Source organism: Crocodylus porosus, unplaced genomic scaffold (assembly GCF_001723895.1).
Source record: "Crocodylus porosus isolate Cpor-Errol unplaced genomic scaffold, CroPor_comp1, whole genome shotgun sequence".
Classification (NCBI taxonomy): Eukaryota; Metazoa; Chordata; order Crocodylia; family Crocodylidae; genus Crocodylus; species Crocodylus porosus.
In genome coordinates, this window is record NW_017728942.1 from 6,176,251 (window position 1) to 6,190,990 (window position 14,740).

At 44.6% G+C, this 14,740-nt stretch overlaps 2 protein-coding genes across 2 annotated transcripts; one reads left to right on the top strand and one right to left on the bottom strand.

The window, feature by feature from the left end:
- Window positions 1-244: 244 nt before the first annotated feature.
- Window positions 245-2,727, bottom strand: PPP1R3D (protein phosphatase 1 regulatory subunit 3D). Its single transcript, XM_019548086.1, has one exon. The coding sequence runs from the start codon at window positions 2,725-2,727 to the stop codon at window positions 1,879-1,881; it is 849 nt and encodes a 282-aa protein (XP_019403631.1). The 3' UTR covers window positions 245-1,878.
- Window positions 2,728-6,945: 4,218 nt separating this feature from the next.
- Window positions 6,946-13,442, top strand: FAM217B (family with sequence similarity 217 member B). The gene is made up of 5 exons (XM_019548217.1): window positions 6,946-7,054; window positions 7,336-7,439; window positions 8,704-8,815; window positions 8,923-9,008; window positions 10,878-13,442. The coding sequence occupies exons 1-5, from the start codon at window positions 7,028-7,030 to the stop codon at window positions 12,082-12,084; spliced, it is 1,536 nt and encodes a 511-aa protein (XP_019403762.1). The 5' UTR covers window positions 6,946-7,027; the 3' UTR covers window positions 12,085-13,442.
- Window positions 13,443-14,740: the final 1,298 nt, after the last annotated feature.

Sequence of the window (14,740 nt, forward strand, 5' to 3'; positions counted from 1 at the left end):
ACTTCCATGATTCTATGAAAAAAGAATTTTAAACTCAGTGTCCCTTAAACTTGCTGCTGCATTATCCACTCCCTTAGTTTTCTTATGTATGCATTTTAAGAATTATGTTCATTATTACTTTGCCATATCTTTTTAAACAAAAGCAATAACACTTTAGGTTGCTGGATATCTCATACCTTTTAGGTGTCTGAAGGCATGAGGCTGTACTTTGTAGCTTAGGTGTGTGGGTACTAGCACACGGTAGACTATTCATGTTGCTTTTCAAAAGCCATTAGTGGTTTAGAGTGCCTGAATACCTGTTGTCCTCCTTGATAAACTATTTTTCAGGCAGTGCTAAGCATCTGCATCCTGAAAAAAAAAATGTCATTTTAACAGATGGTTATAAAACACTATAAAACTCAGGCACTCAAGGCACTAGTTACTTCTGAAGATTCAGGCAACCTATGCAAAATAAATACAGCTTTTCAGGCATTTTCACTGTAGCAGGCATTGTCTTCCCTTATCTGAATTTAAGCCTGTGTGTTGCCAAAACTGTACAGGACTCAATCCTCACCCCACTAGAGGCAATGCAAAAGGCTGTGTATGGGACAGGCCATCTCCCCACTCCTGTGTAAGAGGGACTCTTACTAGTGGATCTACAGTGGCACTGGCCATGCCTTCATCCCTCCTGGAAGCCACCACATTGTGCTGGAGCAGCAGAAGCCAGGGCATTTCTGTTTAACTGAGTAAAAGCAGGTAATTATAGGGTTCAAGACACTACTGCCACAGAGTGAGGAGACTGCAACAGAGATGTAAGCACCAGAACTCTTGGATTCTGTCCTATGGCCACGGTTACTGTACAGCCTCGGTATTTAGCATCTCAAATCTGTTTCCCCACTTATAGCATAGTTACTAGTCTCCCACAGGAGTTGAGAGGCTTAATTCATTAGCATTTCTCTTTTATCATCAGGTTATCTTCAGGTGGAACGGACAGCAGAAGTGCCCTCTCTTCAGGAAGAAGTGCAACACTGCTATGGATTTACTTAGTAAGAGCAGTTATTCAAGAAAGAAACAAAAGATGTGCGTTTCCCTTTTTCAGAGACCCACATATATGTCGCATAGAAAAAAGAGAACTTCCCCACAGAGGGCAGCCTCATGATTTAGCAAACACTACACTGTGGTTAACAGTCCTTTTGACTGCATCTATAACATGCGCTGCAGATAAGAAAAGGCACCAGGTTAACAACTTATTTTTTAGGGCCGTCAGATAGTATCCATCTAATAGCCAGTGGTTGCTAAAAATAATGAAAACCAACAATAGAAATATTAAATGCGTTTTAAATATTAATAAAAATGGACCTGAATAAATATAAACATTCCCTTGCAGCACCTGCATCCTAGACTTTGCATCTGTGGCACAATGCCCAAGAACCAGAGTGTAATAAGTGGCATCCTAACAAAACTACAAACCAAAAGAGTTTATTTCCCACTGAAGTGCAAAAAAGAAAGGCTGTTAAAATTGTGAAACATTAGTTTAAAAAGTTCTGCCTGCGCAATCTATAGTATTTCCCAAGAACTCTGTTTTGCTTTTAGATAGCTTTAAATCTGGCAGCGCCCCGTCGAGCCAACATTGCCTTGACATGATGAGAGCTCTCTTTGAATCGCGTGAGACGGCAGGCAGCTTTTTAACACCCAAGAAGAGCTTTGCATGGAGGTCTCGTTATTTTCTTATTTTGAAACATCTCTGAATGGTGCCACAGGCTTCAACAGGCTTCCCACAGTGCCACAGGAGAGAACGGGGGCGTAGGTTGCAGCCACATTGGTCTAGGATATCGGCTTGCCCCAAAGAACCTCATCTGCCATAGGGGAGGGCGGCACTGCGCCGCTCCTCGGCTTTGCTTAGATGAAGTGGATCCAGCTCTCTTCACACTCCCGAGGCATCTTGAGCGGGTGGCTCCTGCAGGTGAAGCTGTAGTTCTGGCCTTCGTTGTTATCCCAGTACTCGTGCCCGTCAACCCAGTACCGCACCGCCAACTGAACCACGGAGCAGGGCCGCAGGAGGAAAGGAGGCACCGGGAGGAAGAATGCGAAGATGTCGGCGGGGCCCGGCCCATCCACCTCGGGGACGCCGCTGTGCCAGCGGGCGCACACCTCGCGCAGGCTCTGCCACCGGTCGAAGGTGTAGCGCACCGACACCTGCTTCTCGAACGCCACGTTGAGGACGCGCACAGTGCCGCCCAGCCCCAGGTCCGAGCTGCTCACGCGCTCCAGGCACACGCGCTGGCGCTGGAGCCGGGTGGCGAAGTCGGCGGCGTCCGCCGGTGGCGGGAAGTCGGGCACCAGGCACTGCATGGCGAACTCCAGGTCCAAGCTGCTGCAGCACAGCGCGGAGTTGATGGAGAGCCGGGACAGCACGTGCAGGGGCACGGAGGGGTCCTCGCCGCTCTGGAAGACCTTCACTTGTGCCAGCTCCAGGCCCAAGGCGTCGGCGAACCGCACCCGGTTCATGCGGCTGCGGCAGCCCGGCACCGGGCACTGCGCCGCGCCTCGCTTCCGCCGCTCGGGGGACGTGGGCAAGGAGCGCGCTCGGCGGCGCATGATGGGCCGCAGATCCGGGTCGCAGTTGCTTGGCGGCCGCACCTCGTCGGCCGGCAGCCCCGACAAGTAGCTGGGGCTGCGCCGCGGGCCCCGTAGCGCTGGCTCCGGCAGGCATGGGCCCGCCGGCGGCGTCGCCGTCGCCGTCGCCATCGTCATGCCCAGCTCGTACGGCCCCACGGCGCTTGGCAACGCGGCGCCCGTGACGTCACGCCGCCCTCGCCAGCGACAAATCAGAGTCGCGGGCCTCTGCGCATGCTCCGAGTGCGGAGCGTGCGTACTGGGTGTTGCGAAGCCGCTGCCCTCGGGTTGCCCTCAGTAGGCGGCTGTAGTCTGCAGGATGGGGAGGGGAGGGAGAGTTCATTAGTAATCATCAGGGATCCTGGTTAAAAAAAAAAAAAAAAGGAACCCAAAATCTACTTTTCCATGCTTAAAACGAAAAGCCGCTTATAGATGCATACATCTACATATATCTCTATGTATCTATCTATAGCTATATATCTATAGATAGCTATATATCTATCATATATACCTATAGATATAGCTATATATAGTGGTATGCAACAATTTTTTCTTTCATTGCAAGGTTTTGGGCACAAACAAAGCTTGTGATTAAAGAATTGTTTTGGGTTTTTTTGCAAAAATCTTGTAGGTCTAATAAAAAGAGATTGTCTCTACTATGAGTTCTGATTGCCTTTTCCTTTAGACCAATATGGCTACAACCTGGATATCTGACTATATAGTGGTGTTTCATTTTAGTCACTGGAAAATGTGGATTTTGGGTTCCTTTTTTTAAACAAAAAATTGGGGATTTCTTTTTTTTTTTTGCTAAGAGAAAGCCAGGATTCCTGGGAATCATTGACCCAAAGTCTATCATTACTAATGGATCACATTTATTAATAATCACATCAATAGCAACTAATTATGCTCATTAATGGAATGCATCATGACATTGCCTAGCAGCACACAGGTGGGGCCAGGGTGCCATGGGGTGAAGGCAATAGGGATTCATGGTGGGGTGGTCCTTGCGGTACCTCAAGAGTTGCACTAAAAGCAACAGTCCTGTATTCTTGAAGTACCTCGATGGCCACCCTACGTCTTCCACAAGTCCTGATCGCGTTCATCTTGGCCCCACACGGGTGCTGCTAGGCAATGTCATGATGGAATCAATCAATTAGCATAATTAGTTAGTATTGATGAACGTTGCATGTCTCCCAAGGCTGGGGAGTAGAAGCAAGCTCCTGCAGGCAGTTGCAGCGGTGTCAGCGGTGGAGGGTGGTGGGGATGGGGAGGAGGGAGGGCCGAGTCGTGAAAAATAGAGGACATAATCTGGTTTCATATTAATAGAGGATAGAGGACCAGAACACCAGACTTTCCTTTAAAACCAGATGAATGGCCACCCTCAGTAGAGGTAATATCTTTTATTAGACCAACTAGATTTTTGCAAAAAAAATAAAACTATAAACGGGGTGAAGGGCGCAAGAACCAACAGATGGTCCCCACCCTCCAGGTTCCTCCTGCTACAATTTCAGAGCCATTTCATAGTTTCTAGGGTCAGAAGGGACCTAAGCAGATCATCTAGTCCGACCCCCTGCCATGAGCAGGAAATAATACTGGGGTCAAACGACCCCAGCAAAATGTTCATCCAACCTCCTCTTAAAAACCCCCAGGGTAGGAGCCAGCACCACTTCTCTTGGAAGTTGGTTCCAGATCCTAAAGCCATTGGCAGGCTTCCCTTTATGCCACTGCACAAGTGTAAAGGAAGTCTCAGTCCTAGCCCCACAAAGCCATGGGATGTATTTGATCCTCTCTGGTTCTGCTCACAAATGAAAATAAAAGAAACTGGGTTTCAGGAATCACAAAGTCAGCATGTTGCACTGATCGCGTCCATGACAAATCACAAGAAGTTAAGAGCGTGTCCATGCTACAGACAAAGTTCTTTGGGTTCATTCCTTCCAGTCAACTATTCATTCCACCCAGAAACAGCACGCACCAACTGCAGATGCTTCCTCAGCCTGATGAAGGGTATTTGTACCTGAAAGCTTGCTAAAAAGAACTTTTCGAACTATTTGAGTTGCTCTAATAAAAGATACCACATTTACCCAAATAATCTTGTCTGCCTAAGTCCTTAGACCAACACGGCTACAACCTACACATCCGTTCTACAGGTATTTTATTACGGGTATTAAAATGAAAGGTAGGCAAAGCATGTCACACTTTTTACTGCCAGTACTTGTGGTCTAGGATTTAGATATGACATGAAAAGTGAGGGAGAAAACAGCTGATACCAAAGCAGGTTAAATATAAATATTTTGATGACTCTGTGCATGGAAGCTACACAAACAGAAACTATACACTTCTTATAGCTCACCTTTTACAGCCCTTTTGGTAAAAATGCATTTGGGAGGGACTTTAGGTCAAAATTCTTCCACAGTGGATGTGTCTACACATGCAAATGCTGCAGGGTGCATTTACTCTACAGTAAATTACTTTAGAGTAAACCCAGCCTGGGCAGGCATCTACACATGCAGGGATGAGGGAGCAGATCTTTTGCTCCTGGCAGCAGTCTGCTCTGTCCCACTCCCGCCCTGCACTGGCCCCCTGCAGGTGCCAGGGGGAGCCCTGGGCTTGCCCTGGGTGCTGGCCCAGAGGCTGGCGGGGAGCACAGGGCTAGGAGACTGCTGGGGGGAGGTTGCCTGCTGCCTGTGTGGGCTCTGCCACCGCAGCCAAGGAGGGGACAATGTCCCCCTGCCTCATCAGCAGGGAGCTTCTGGCCCCAGCTCCCTGATCAGGGGCAGGGGACTTGGAAAGAGCTGCAGCGAAAGGGCAGGTCCCAGCCCCCTGCCCTGATCTGCTGATGGGGCAGCTAGCACTGAGCCCACGGCTAGGTGGGGAATCCGTATCCCTTGCAGCTCTTTTCACGCCTTGTGCCTTGATAGCCTAAAAGGGGCATAGGATTGGGACCTTTCTCTGACCAAGACAGCTCCCAGCTGGGAAGCCTTCAGGGAAGCGATCATGGAGCTGGGCCCTGGTCTGCAATTATGGAGCTGCAGATGGGAACAATCTCCCCAGCCCCCATTCCACAGTCACAATTGGGGGGCAGAGGCTGGAAGCTTCCTACTGCTGGGGCACAGGGACGTTGTCCCCACCCGGACTTTCATGCCCTGACAGCAGGGAGCTCCCAGGGACAGGGAGCACTCTCCCAGTCCCTGCTACCTGGCTGACTGGCAGCAAGTTTGCTCCCTGTTGGCCATCTACACGTGCCTATGGTACAGTACGTAATTGAGTAAATTTGCTACTTGTGTTTATAGGTAGCAAATGTACTCATGATTTGAGCAAATTACTGCACCATAAGCATCTACATGTGTAGATGGTGATGCTTACGAGGCAACATTTTGCTCTAATCTCAAGTAAATCATCCCATGTAGATGTGCCCAGTGACTACTGATTCTTGGTGCCTACCTTGAAGCTGATTTTTGGAAGGTGGCTACTTAGCACTCTTCAAAATCTGACTCCTGTAACATGCTGGAAATTCAACGAGTGAGTCACCCACGTGACTAGCTACTGACAAAAAAATCTTGCCCTTGCTGGCTTGGCAATTCCTTGACAGGCTCAGAGGTCAGCATAGAAGAAAGGGGCAGGAAAGTTGTGCCATAGGGGACTAATGGGGTATGAAGTTTGCGGTCGGGGGAGGTCACAGACAGTGTGAAGCATATTGGAAAAATGAGAGAGACTAGTTAAGGGCATTATAGATGCATCCTTTAAGGAGTGTGACCTAATGGGGAAATGAACATCCCGTTAGCATTGCTATGCCAGCGGGGATGCCAGTACTCGAGCAGAGTCCCCAGATGGCGGAATTGCTTAGGATTACAGTTTTTGAAGGAGAGGCAAAAACTGAGCTGTATACAGTGTCAAAATTTGCCAGCGGGTACAAAAACGCTCCGAGAATTGTTTTTACTAAAACATCAGCTTACAGGGTAAGACCTGTGGGGGCACGGTCATCTGTTCTCATTATAATCAGAGCACATCCCCAAGGGTATGAGCATGGGACTCAGCTCCATTTCATATACCGAATTTTGCATAAGGGAAAAATGAAGCAAAGCAAGAGAGAGCATGCTGCAAAGTAAAAAAAAAAATTGCTCTTCTTCCACTGCTGGAAAACCTTTTTGCCTTTACAACCAATGCTTCACGGGCGTGTTTGTGAACAGTGCCAAGACACGAATGTGACGGGATAATATTAGCTCAGCCTCCCCTTATCCCAAGTATGCTAGTCAGGAGTGACGGGCGGGCTGAGCCTGATGACTGCAGCAGCAGGGCTTCCTGCTGAACAGTGTGCGTATCTCACTGCTGTCCTTGGCCCACAATGCTTTGCAGCATTAATGGCCAACCTATTCCCCAAGGAGGGGGAGCATTGCTGCCGGTGCTGCTCTGCTCTCCATTCAGTACTCTGGTGATGACAGCTCAGCAAGGATCAGCAATAGTAAGATGAATAATGCAGCTGGCCCTTAAGCCAATGATGGGGGAGGGGGAAACGGTTGGCAGGACTATTTGGTAGATGACTGTGTTTCTCTTACTGCTAAAAACGGATTAAATCACACGGGGGTGGGGAAGGGGGGTGCATGGTGTCTGTTTACTGCATCCACAGGATGTGGTGATCATTCTCCCAGAAATGCTCTGTCTTGTACACACACAAACCAGGAGTCCTTTGTTTAAGATTACATAAGATGATGCAAAAATAAAAGGTGCAAATACTCTTTAAAGGGAGTAATAATGGGACCAGGCATTCAAGATTACTCCTTATTACTGCACAGAGGGACACAGAAAAAGGAGAACCAAACCCATGAACCCCACAAAGGAATGGTAATGTAAGGAAATTATTATTTTCTCTTTCTTTAGTTAGGGCAGTCTTAAATTAATGTAGATTAGTAGGTAACTGTTTTGTGTGTTTAAGTGCCCTAGCCAGGTAATCATTTCCTTCTTTTACCCTTTTTTTTTTTTTTGGCCCCAACAACACAGATGATCAGACAGTTTATGTGCAGGTCACAAAGTTGTTCAAGTGATTGCTTTAATACTGAAGGGACTGGGACTCACTTTTATTAATCTATAAGCCATTAAAAATTAAAGAGCATTTTCCAACAAACAAAACAAGGAAGAACAACAAAAAAACCCACCAAAAGAGAAAAAAAAAAAGACTTAAAAGAGAAATGAATCCGAGGTACTGATAGACTAGTGCATCTGACTGCAGTTCATCTGAAAATAGACTTGCAGGATACAATTTGCTTTCTGTTGTTTTGAAGTGACGTCTTAAAGTGCTGCCTCTTAAAATTAGGTATGCTGTTTCTTGTATGTTGTACTAACACACTTCCCCTAAATCCTAGCTAAGTTGCTGTTTTTAATGATAATATGTTGGTTTATGCCTGCAAAGAGAGTTCATTTGATTTATTTTGGGTGAGGCAATATCCCCCGATTCATAATTTCAAATTGTCTAAATTTGTAGTGCATAATGCATATCATTACTTTTGAATGCATGTGAGGTTTCTGCTACTGATAAATGCACCAACCCATGATATATAAAACTGTGGCTTTTGCTTTTTATGCTGCTGTTGTAAGATATCTACTATAAATATCATAACCAACTGTACAGTCCCTGCCAAGTTCTGCTTACAACCCTCCTAAAATAATCCTTTAAGGGTCAGTGGGACTATGCACATACGAAAGGTCAGCAGGATTTGCCTAGCTATACTGTTATCGTTGTATATTTTCATTTCCGTTGTGCCTAGTCCCAGACAGGACCCACTGTGTTAGGCTCTGTACAAAGGAATATAATACTGATAATCACTAATATTTGCAGATTGCTTTGAGAGCCTCTGATTTCAGTACATTACTCAAAGTGCAAAAGTATTACTAATGTATGATCTATTTTTGTGCTAAACACTTAAGCACTGTGTAAATGAGAAGTAACTACTAAATAGTTGATGCAATATGCCCTTTGAGTCTTAAGTGCTCTTAGATTAAAGCATAATTACAACCAACACAAGTTGACCTGCCTTGCAAACTTGTACTTCGTTGATGCTGTTACTATCAAGTATACCATTATTTGAAAGAAATATCCTGTTTAACCCTTGCTAGTTCCAGTGGTGGTAAGGGCCATGCAAGTACCAAAGGACTAAAGAAACAAATCCCCCATGTGAAACCTTTTCCCAGCAGACTAGGAAAGACTGTTTCAAATGGCACCGAAAAGGTAAATCACTCAAATTCTTTGTGCATGTACAAAGTAGGCTAAATTTTTTTCTTTAATTTTTTTCTTTACTGCAATGATATGTTCACATATTTGCTTATGATTTCTAGGGTTCCCATCATACCCAGGGTGATGATCAACCAAATTTTCTTTGCAAGGAAAGAAATAGGCTAGATGAGGATCATCAGAAAAACAGGTGAAGTTTCTTATACTGTCTTCAACTCGTTTCCATAGATCTTTTTTTAATGCCTTTGGCATCAAAGGGGCCATGAGTTCATCTTTCACATTCATACTCACATATTAGACATGCAAATTTAACTTACCAAAATAGAAGCTTATTATCCATCTCAAAAGGCTTCCACTAAAAAAACAGAGCCAGGAGGAAGAAATAAGGAAAAGCATAAGGTAATTGATGGTACAGTCCCTGAAGAATCAAAATAGGACATTTTTGTGGCAAGAGGTGGGTTTTAAGAGTCGTTGCAAGGGAGAGGTGGAGGGTACTTGGCATCTGGAACAAACCCATTTCATTGTGGAGCTGTGTAAAGACTTGACAATGGAGACTCAGTGAGAACAGAGAAGGACTGGGTAGATGCTTTTTGATATATGAAAACTTTGCAGCTGAACAGAATGAGGAGCTTAGGCCTGCAGCATAAACAATATGAAGACCCAGCATGTTTTTCAGAGCTTGTTACAACTTCATCTGGAAAGTGAGACAGAGGGTTTTTTATGTGGACTCCCTGGAAAAGAAAATTTGTTTTGCATATTGGTCATATGCTCAGGGTTACACTGAGTCTGTTTTTATTGCAGGGTCTTGACCCTGGCCACTGCAGCTTCTCATCCATAGTCAGAGTGGTGTTTGTAGCCTCCTTTGGGCTTCTGACTGTTTAAATCTGTTGTTGACCAAATATTCCACCAGTTAATTTTGGGTTTGCCTGGAGAACAGACAGCTGGTTGTGTTTAAAAGGGCAGCACTTCCCAACAGGGACCACATGGCGCTATTTCCATTTTCAAGACTGGTATCTTCTGACTCATGACAACTGGAGGCAAATACTTGCTCTGTAATGATGACCGATGAACATATGCACTCATTTAGAACTAATGTTTTTGTTTTTAATAGTCAGCACTTAATGGCTCAGGGAGTTAGATTTTCAGCTGATATAATTCAACAAAGTCAGAGAGTTAACATTGATATATGCCAGTTGTTGGCCCAGAGAACCTAGCTGTTTCATTTCTCATATCAAATATGAGAAATGAAATCTCTCATAGCACAAACGTCCTTTCTTGTAAGGGTCAGCCACTACCTTCAAGCCAAATTGAAGTTCATACACTCTGCACTTCACATAAAATACATATTATAACCAGGGATCCTGGTTTTCTCTGATTTAAAAAAGTCCCCAGTTTTTGGTGTAAAAAAGTAACCCCAAATCCACATTTGTCAGAGATTAAAATGATGGGAAAATGTGGATTTGGGGTTAGTTGTTTTTAAACCAAAAATTGGGAATTTTTTTTGATCAGAGAAAACCAGGATCCCTGATTATAACTATTAAGGGCCCCACCCAGGACACAGGGTTGTAGGCAATCTGGGCCTGCTTTGACTTGTTCAGATTAGAACAATTAATTGAGTCTGCTAGAACATGCTAATTAGCACGCTCCAGGAGCCCCAGCATCACCTGTATTCAGTGTCCCCATGTTTCAAAGTGGCAGTCAGGACACTTTAATTAAAGTTTGTCAAATGAGCTTTAGTTAAAGCACCCCTGCCACCGTTTTGAAGTGTGGGACGATGAATACACAAGATGCTTTGGGCACTCTAATTAAAGCACCCCCCTGCCCCACACCAGGTGTAAAGACATGCTCAGATTTCGGCCAGCTTATATTTCTCTCTCATGTAAAGGTTTTCATGTACAGACATGTATATATTGCTTATCTTTCATTTTCTGTCTTCTACTCATGTAAGCCTCTTCTCAGAGGCAGCTCCTATAAACTCTGGGAGAATCAAGCCCTGGTGAAGCAGGAAGCCCTAAGGAGACTATTTTTATAGTAAATTCTCTTTTTCTTTCTGATATAGAGCGATGGGTGCTGGTGCATTGCTGTACAAAGTACAGGGGCCGAGGAAGAACCTCCCAGAAAAAAAGGAGAAGGAGTCTGTGCTTCAGAGGATCCCTTCTAGCTTGAAGTGTAGTTCACAGTGTGGTGGCAACGGGGCAGAAGATGCACTGATGCAAAGTTTTTATAGCAATAAAAGAAGAGAGTGCAAAAGCAATCTTGAAGAGTGCATTGCTGAAGCTGTTCCCTGCACTTCTAAATATCCAGGGGCTTCTGTGAATGAGATGTTTCTTGATTTTGAAGCAGTTCAAATCATTAAAGAGGATGCCGATGAGGACAGCGCCAGTGACCTTTCTGACTCAGAAAGAATTCCCATTCCCCCATCTCCATGCACGCCACCAGCACTCAACCTCCGAGCAGAAGAAATTGACCCTGTCTGCTTGGAACACCACTCTGACGCAGAGTTTAAAGAATCCGAGTATTATTACCCAGATTTCCTCCCACCCCCTTTCAACTCCTGGGACCTGAAGCAGTTGGCAGTGTTTGTGAACACAGAAGGGAAATCCGAATCTCCACCCTGCCCAGCAGGATTCCTGGAGAAATACATCGATCGGCTTTTGCAGCTGGAGTGGCTGCAGATGCAAACCGTGCAGAACGAGAAAGGAAAGGCAGCCAAAGCTAGGCCTCACACTGCTCCTGCTATCGCTCGGGCCCTAAAAAGCCCGGCTAAAGGCAAAGCCGTGCATAGCCCTTTGCCTAACAAGCAGCTAACTCCCCAAGAAAATGTCGCAAAGCTCCACACCACTCATTCAGGTCCCAGGAGAGATTTACACTGTGAAGAAAACAGCCAGTTAGACGCATATCCGAATCACTTGAAAGTTGCTGAGGTGCTGGGTGGCTCATTGTCTTCTCAGGGGCAAACCTGTGAGAAGCAAGGCAATGAAATGAGGAGCAAGGCAAAAAAGAGGCCAACCACCAAGCAACAACTTCTTAATATGAAGCCTTGTGAGAGTAGCTCTAAGATTCAGGGCATTGGTAACATTAGACCCCCCAAGCAACCCTCCGCCTTCCCTAGTTCAGCTGCCCCTACCAAGGGCCTAAAAACATACTCATCTACAAATCCCAAGAAGAATGGTCACGCGAATAATTACGTTCCTTCCAAAAAAACAACAGGGGAAAGAAAGCTAAAAACAAATGGCACAAAGCAAGCATCATATATATTTAAATAATGACGAACAGCTGATTAGTGAATTAGCACTCCTGTGCTGATGGCTGGAGAGTCATGTTCTCCTCTGGAGGGGAATGGTTTTTTTCATAGAAAAATATTGAGGAAACTTGTTCTTACTCCATGCTTGTGAAGTCAATATTGCACATTAAATACATTTGATCTTAAACCAGCAGGGCCAACAGGGATTTTTCTTCCCTGAAGGCAAGTGTCTTCCATTGGTTCCTTCTTCAAAGGATTCAGAGTTGCTAACTTAGGATGACTCTAGCTAAGGAAAAAGTTTAGAAAAAAAAGTCTGGTTTCTCACAGTTGCACTAGTGTAACTTCATCAGCTGCCGCGGAGTTGCTCCCACTTATGTGGATGTGTGCAAGAAGAGAACTGGACCCATATTTTCTCCCTTGAGCAGATGCATAATGCATACACTGTATTATGAGACAGGTTTGCTTTTCTTTGTGGCGCAAAAGGGCTTTGTTACTTTTTATATAATAGAGCAGACTATACAAGATCATTCTCTCTCTGATTCTTGAGGGAAATTGGACCCTTGTCAGGGGAACAGAGGGTAGAAGAGCAGGGAATTAGGCAGAGAAAGTTTTGAAGTCATCTTCTGTGCCAGGAAGAATTCTACTGGTGAAAGTCAGACAGTTCCTATAGGACCAATATTTTCTCTCGTGGTGACCAGCCAAGATATGAACTTACTATTTTTATATGCTATGCTTTCCTTCATTGTATTTGTGGATCGTTTTCCTTGAAGTTTTTTTTTTTTTTTTTTTGCAGGTGTTGATGGCTTATGTTATTCAGAAGAGGTGACCTAATTTTCCCACTCTCTTTGGAGTGGAGTCCCAATCCTGCATGATCCAATACATTCTCAGCTCCTTGTGATGGAACTGGAATTGAAGTTACTGGGTGGCCCCAGATTGGCCCAACAGCAGTTTTAAGAAAAGAAAAAACAGATTTGCTTTCTTTTTCAGTAATGGATATACTTGTCCAGTAATGGATTTGTTGTGACATGACAACCAGGTCTGAATGCAATCCTTGTCTCTTGCAAGTGACATAACTGCATTCAAGCAACATCTGCAAATAAAACTGTCTTTAAATTTGGGAAGGAAAATTGATCTCAGTAAGATAATGTTACTATTTCCCAGGGCTGGGAATGAATTAAATTGCCAGTAATCTAAGCTCTAAAACTGGCTATACACATGCTCCTTGGTGTTCTAATTAGAACACATCAGAGGAGACTCAATCAAGTCTGCTGCACTTTCTAATGAGAACACTTCAATGTCACTGCAGCATCAGGTGTATTAAGCCCCCACATGTTTTAAAATGGCTGTGGGGTGCTTTATTTGATGAGGTTTAGATAAAGCATCCCATGGCCATCTTTAAATGTGGGAGCTTATTACACATGATGCCGCAGTGTTTTAATTAGAGTGGCTCTTCAGGAACCACTCAAAAATGCCTCCCCCCTTGCCCCTGAGCATGCGTATAGACGCTGTTTGGTTCCCACTTGGAAACACTTCCATCAGAGCTTAAAAATGAAGTGTGTGTGTCATGAACTGGTAGCCCTGGAGAATGAAGCTGACTCCATAGAGTTTCCTGAGCATGGTGGTTCAGTTCCTACCTCACTCTTCAGTGTGGCCAGTGAGATTATTTTCCTTGTGGTTCCTTATAGCATTTTTTCCCCTAAATACAATTTTGCTGGGGTTTTTCTTTTTGGCTAAAACAAATTGGTCAGTGTCCAGATGAACCAGTAGATTTTGTTTTGTGTAACATTTCTCTGGTTGGACTGAGACACTTGCTTTGTCATTTCTCCTTCCATATCCAAAACAGCCCAGTTAAATGGGTAAGGAAAACTTAAGGCGCTCAAAAATGGCAGCTAGAATGACCTCTCAGCCTTACTGTTTAAACCTCCACCCCGTAATTTATACCCTAGCCCTTTCTTCATGCTACTGGGACACATTCTGAGAAGCCTGACTTCTATGTTACTTTTTGATTACAATTTCCTCTTTCTTTCTGTAGAAATTCTTTCTAGATGCCAACTTCTATAACCTTCTGATCAGTGCCAAACTGCATGTGAAGAATTGAATAAAAAGGAAGACAGAATGAAGGATGCCATGATTAGATACTTCATAGTCTTTTTTTCAAGAGTGTTGTGTTCCCATTCAAAAAATAGACCTTTGGAGATGGATCTGCATGGTGTTTTCTGCTCAAGCACTGATATACTTTGGTATAAAAGCAGTGCATTTTTGTTTGCTTGTGTGCATTTCTACCTATGTTCCACAGCACTCTCTGGTTGATCTAGTTTGGGTTCCAGTATTAGGGGTTGATCAAATTACTCCATGTGGGTAGAGTTCCTGTAGCTTGCTGCAGAAAGTAGCTCGTTAGCCAAGATTGGAGAGTGTCTCTTGACCTCTTTGTTTCTGGCAAAGTGGAATTCTGTGAGAAGCAGGATGATAGGAGAGATCGGCATCATGAGGATGAAAAAACTGATGTAACTCCAGTCATCTGGATGCAGACTGACAGCAGCTAAACTGGCCCACATTTTGCAAACAAGGAGAACGAATTTTGAAGAATTTTGTCTGTGCTTTAAAGGAAATATTTACTTAGCAGTTATTAAATCTCTTCTCAGTTTCCTGCCCCTGTGAATCATGTCACAGCAGTGAGA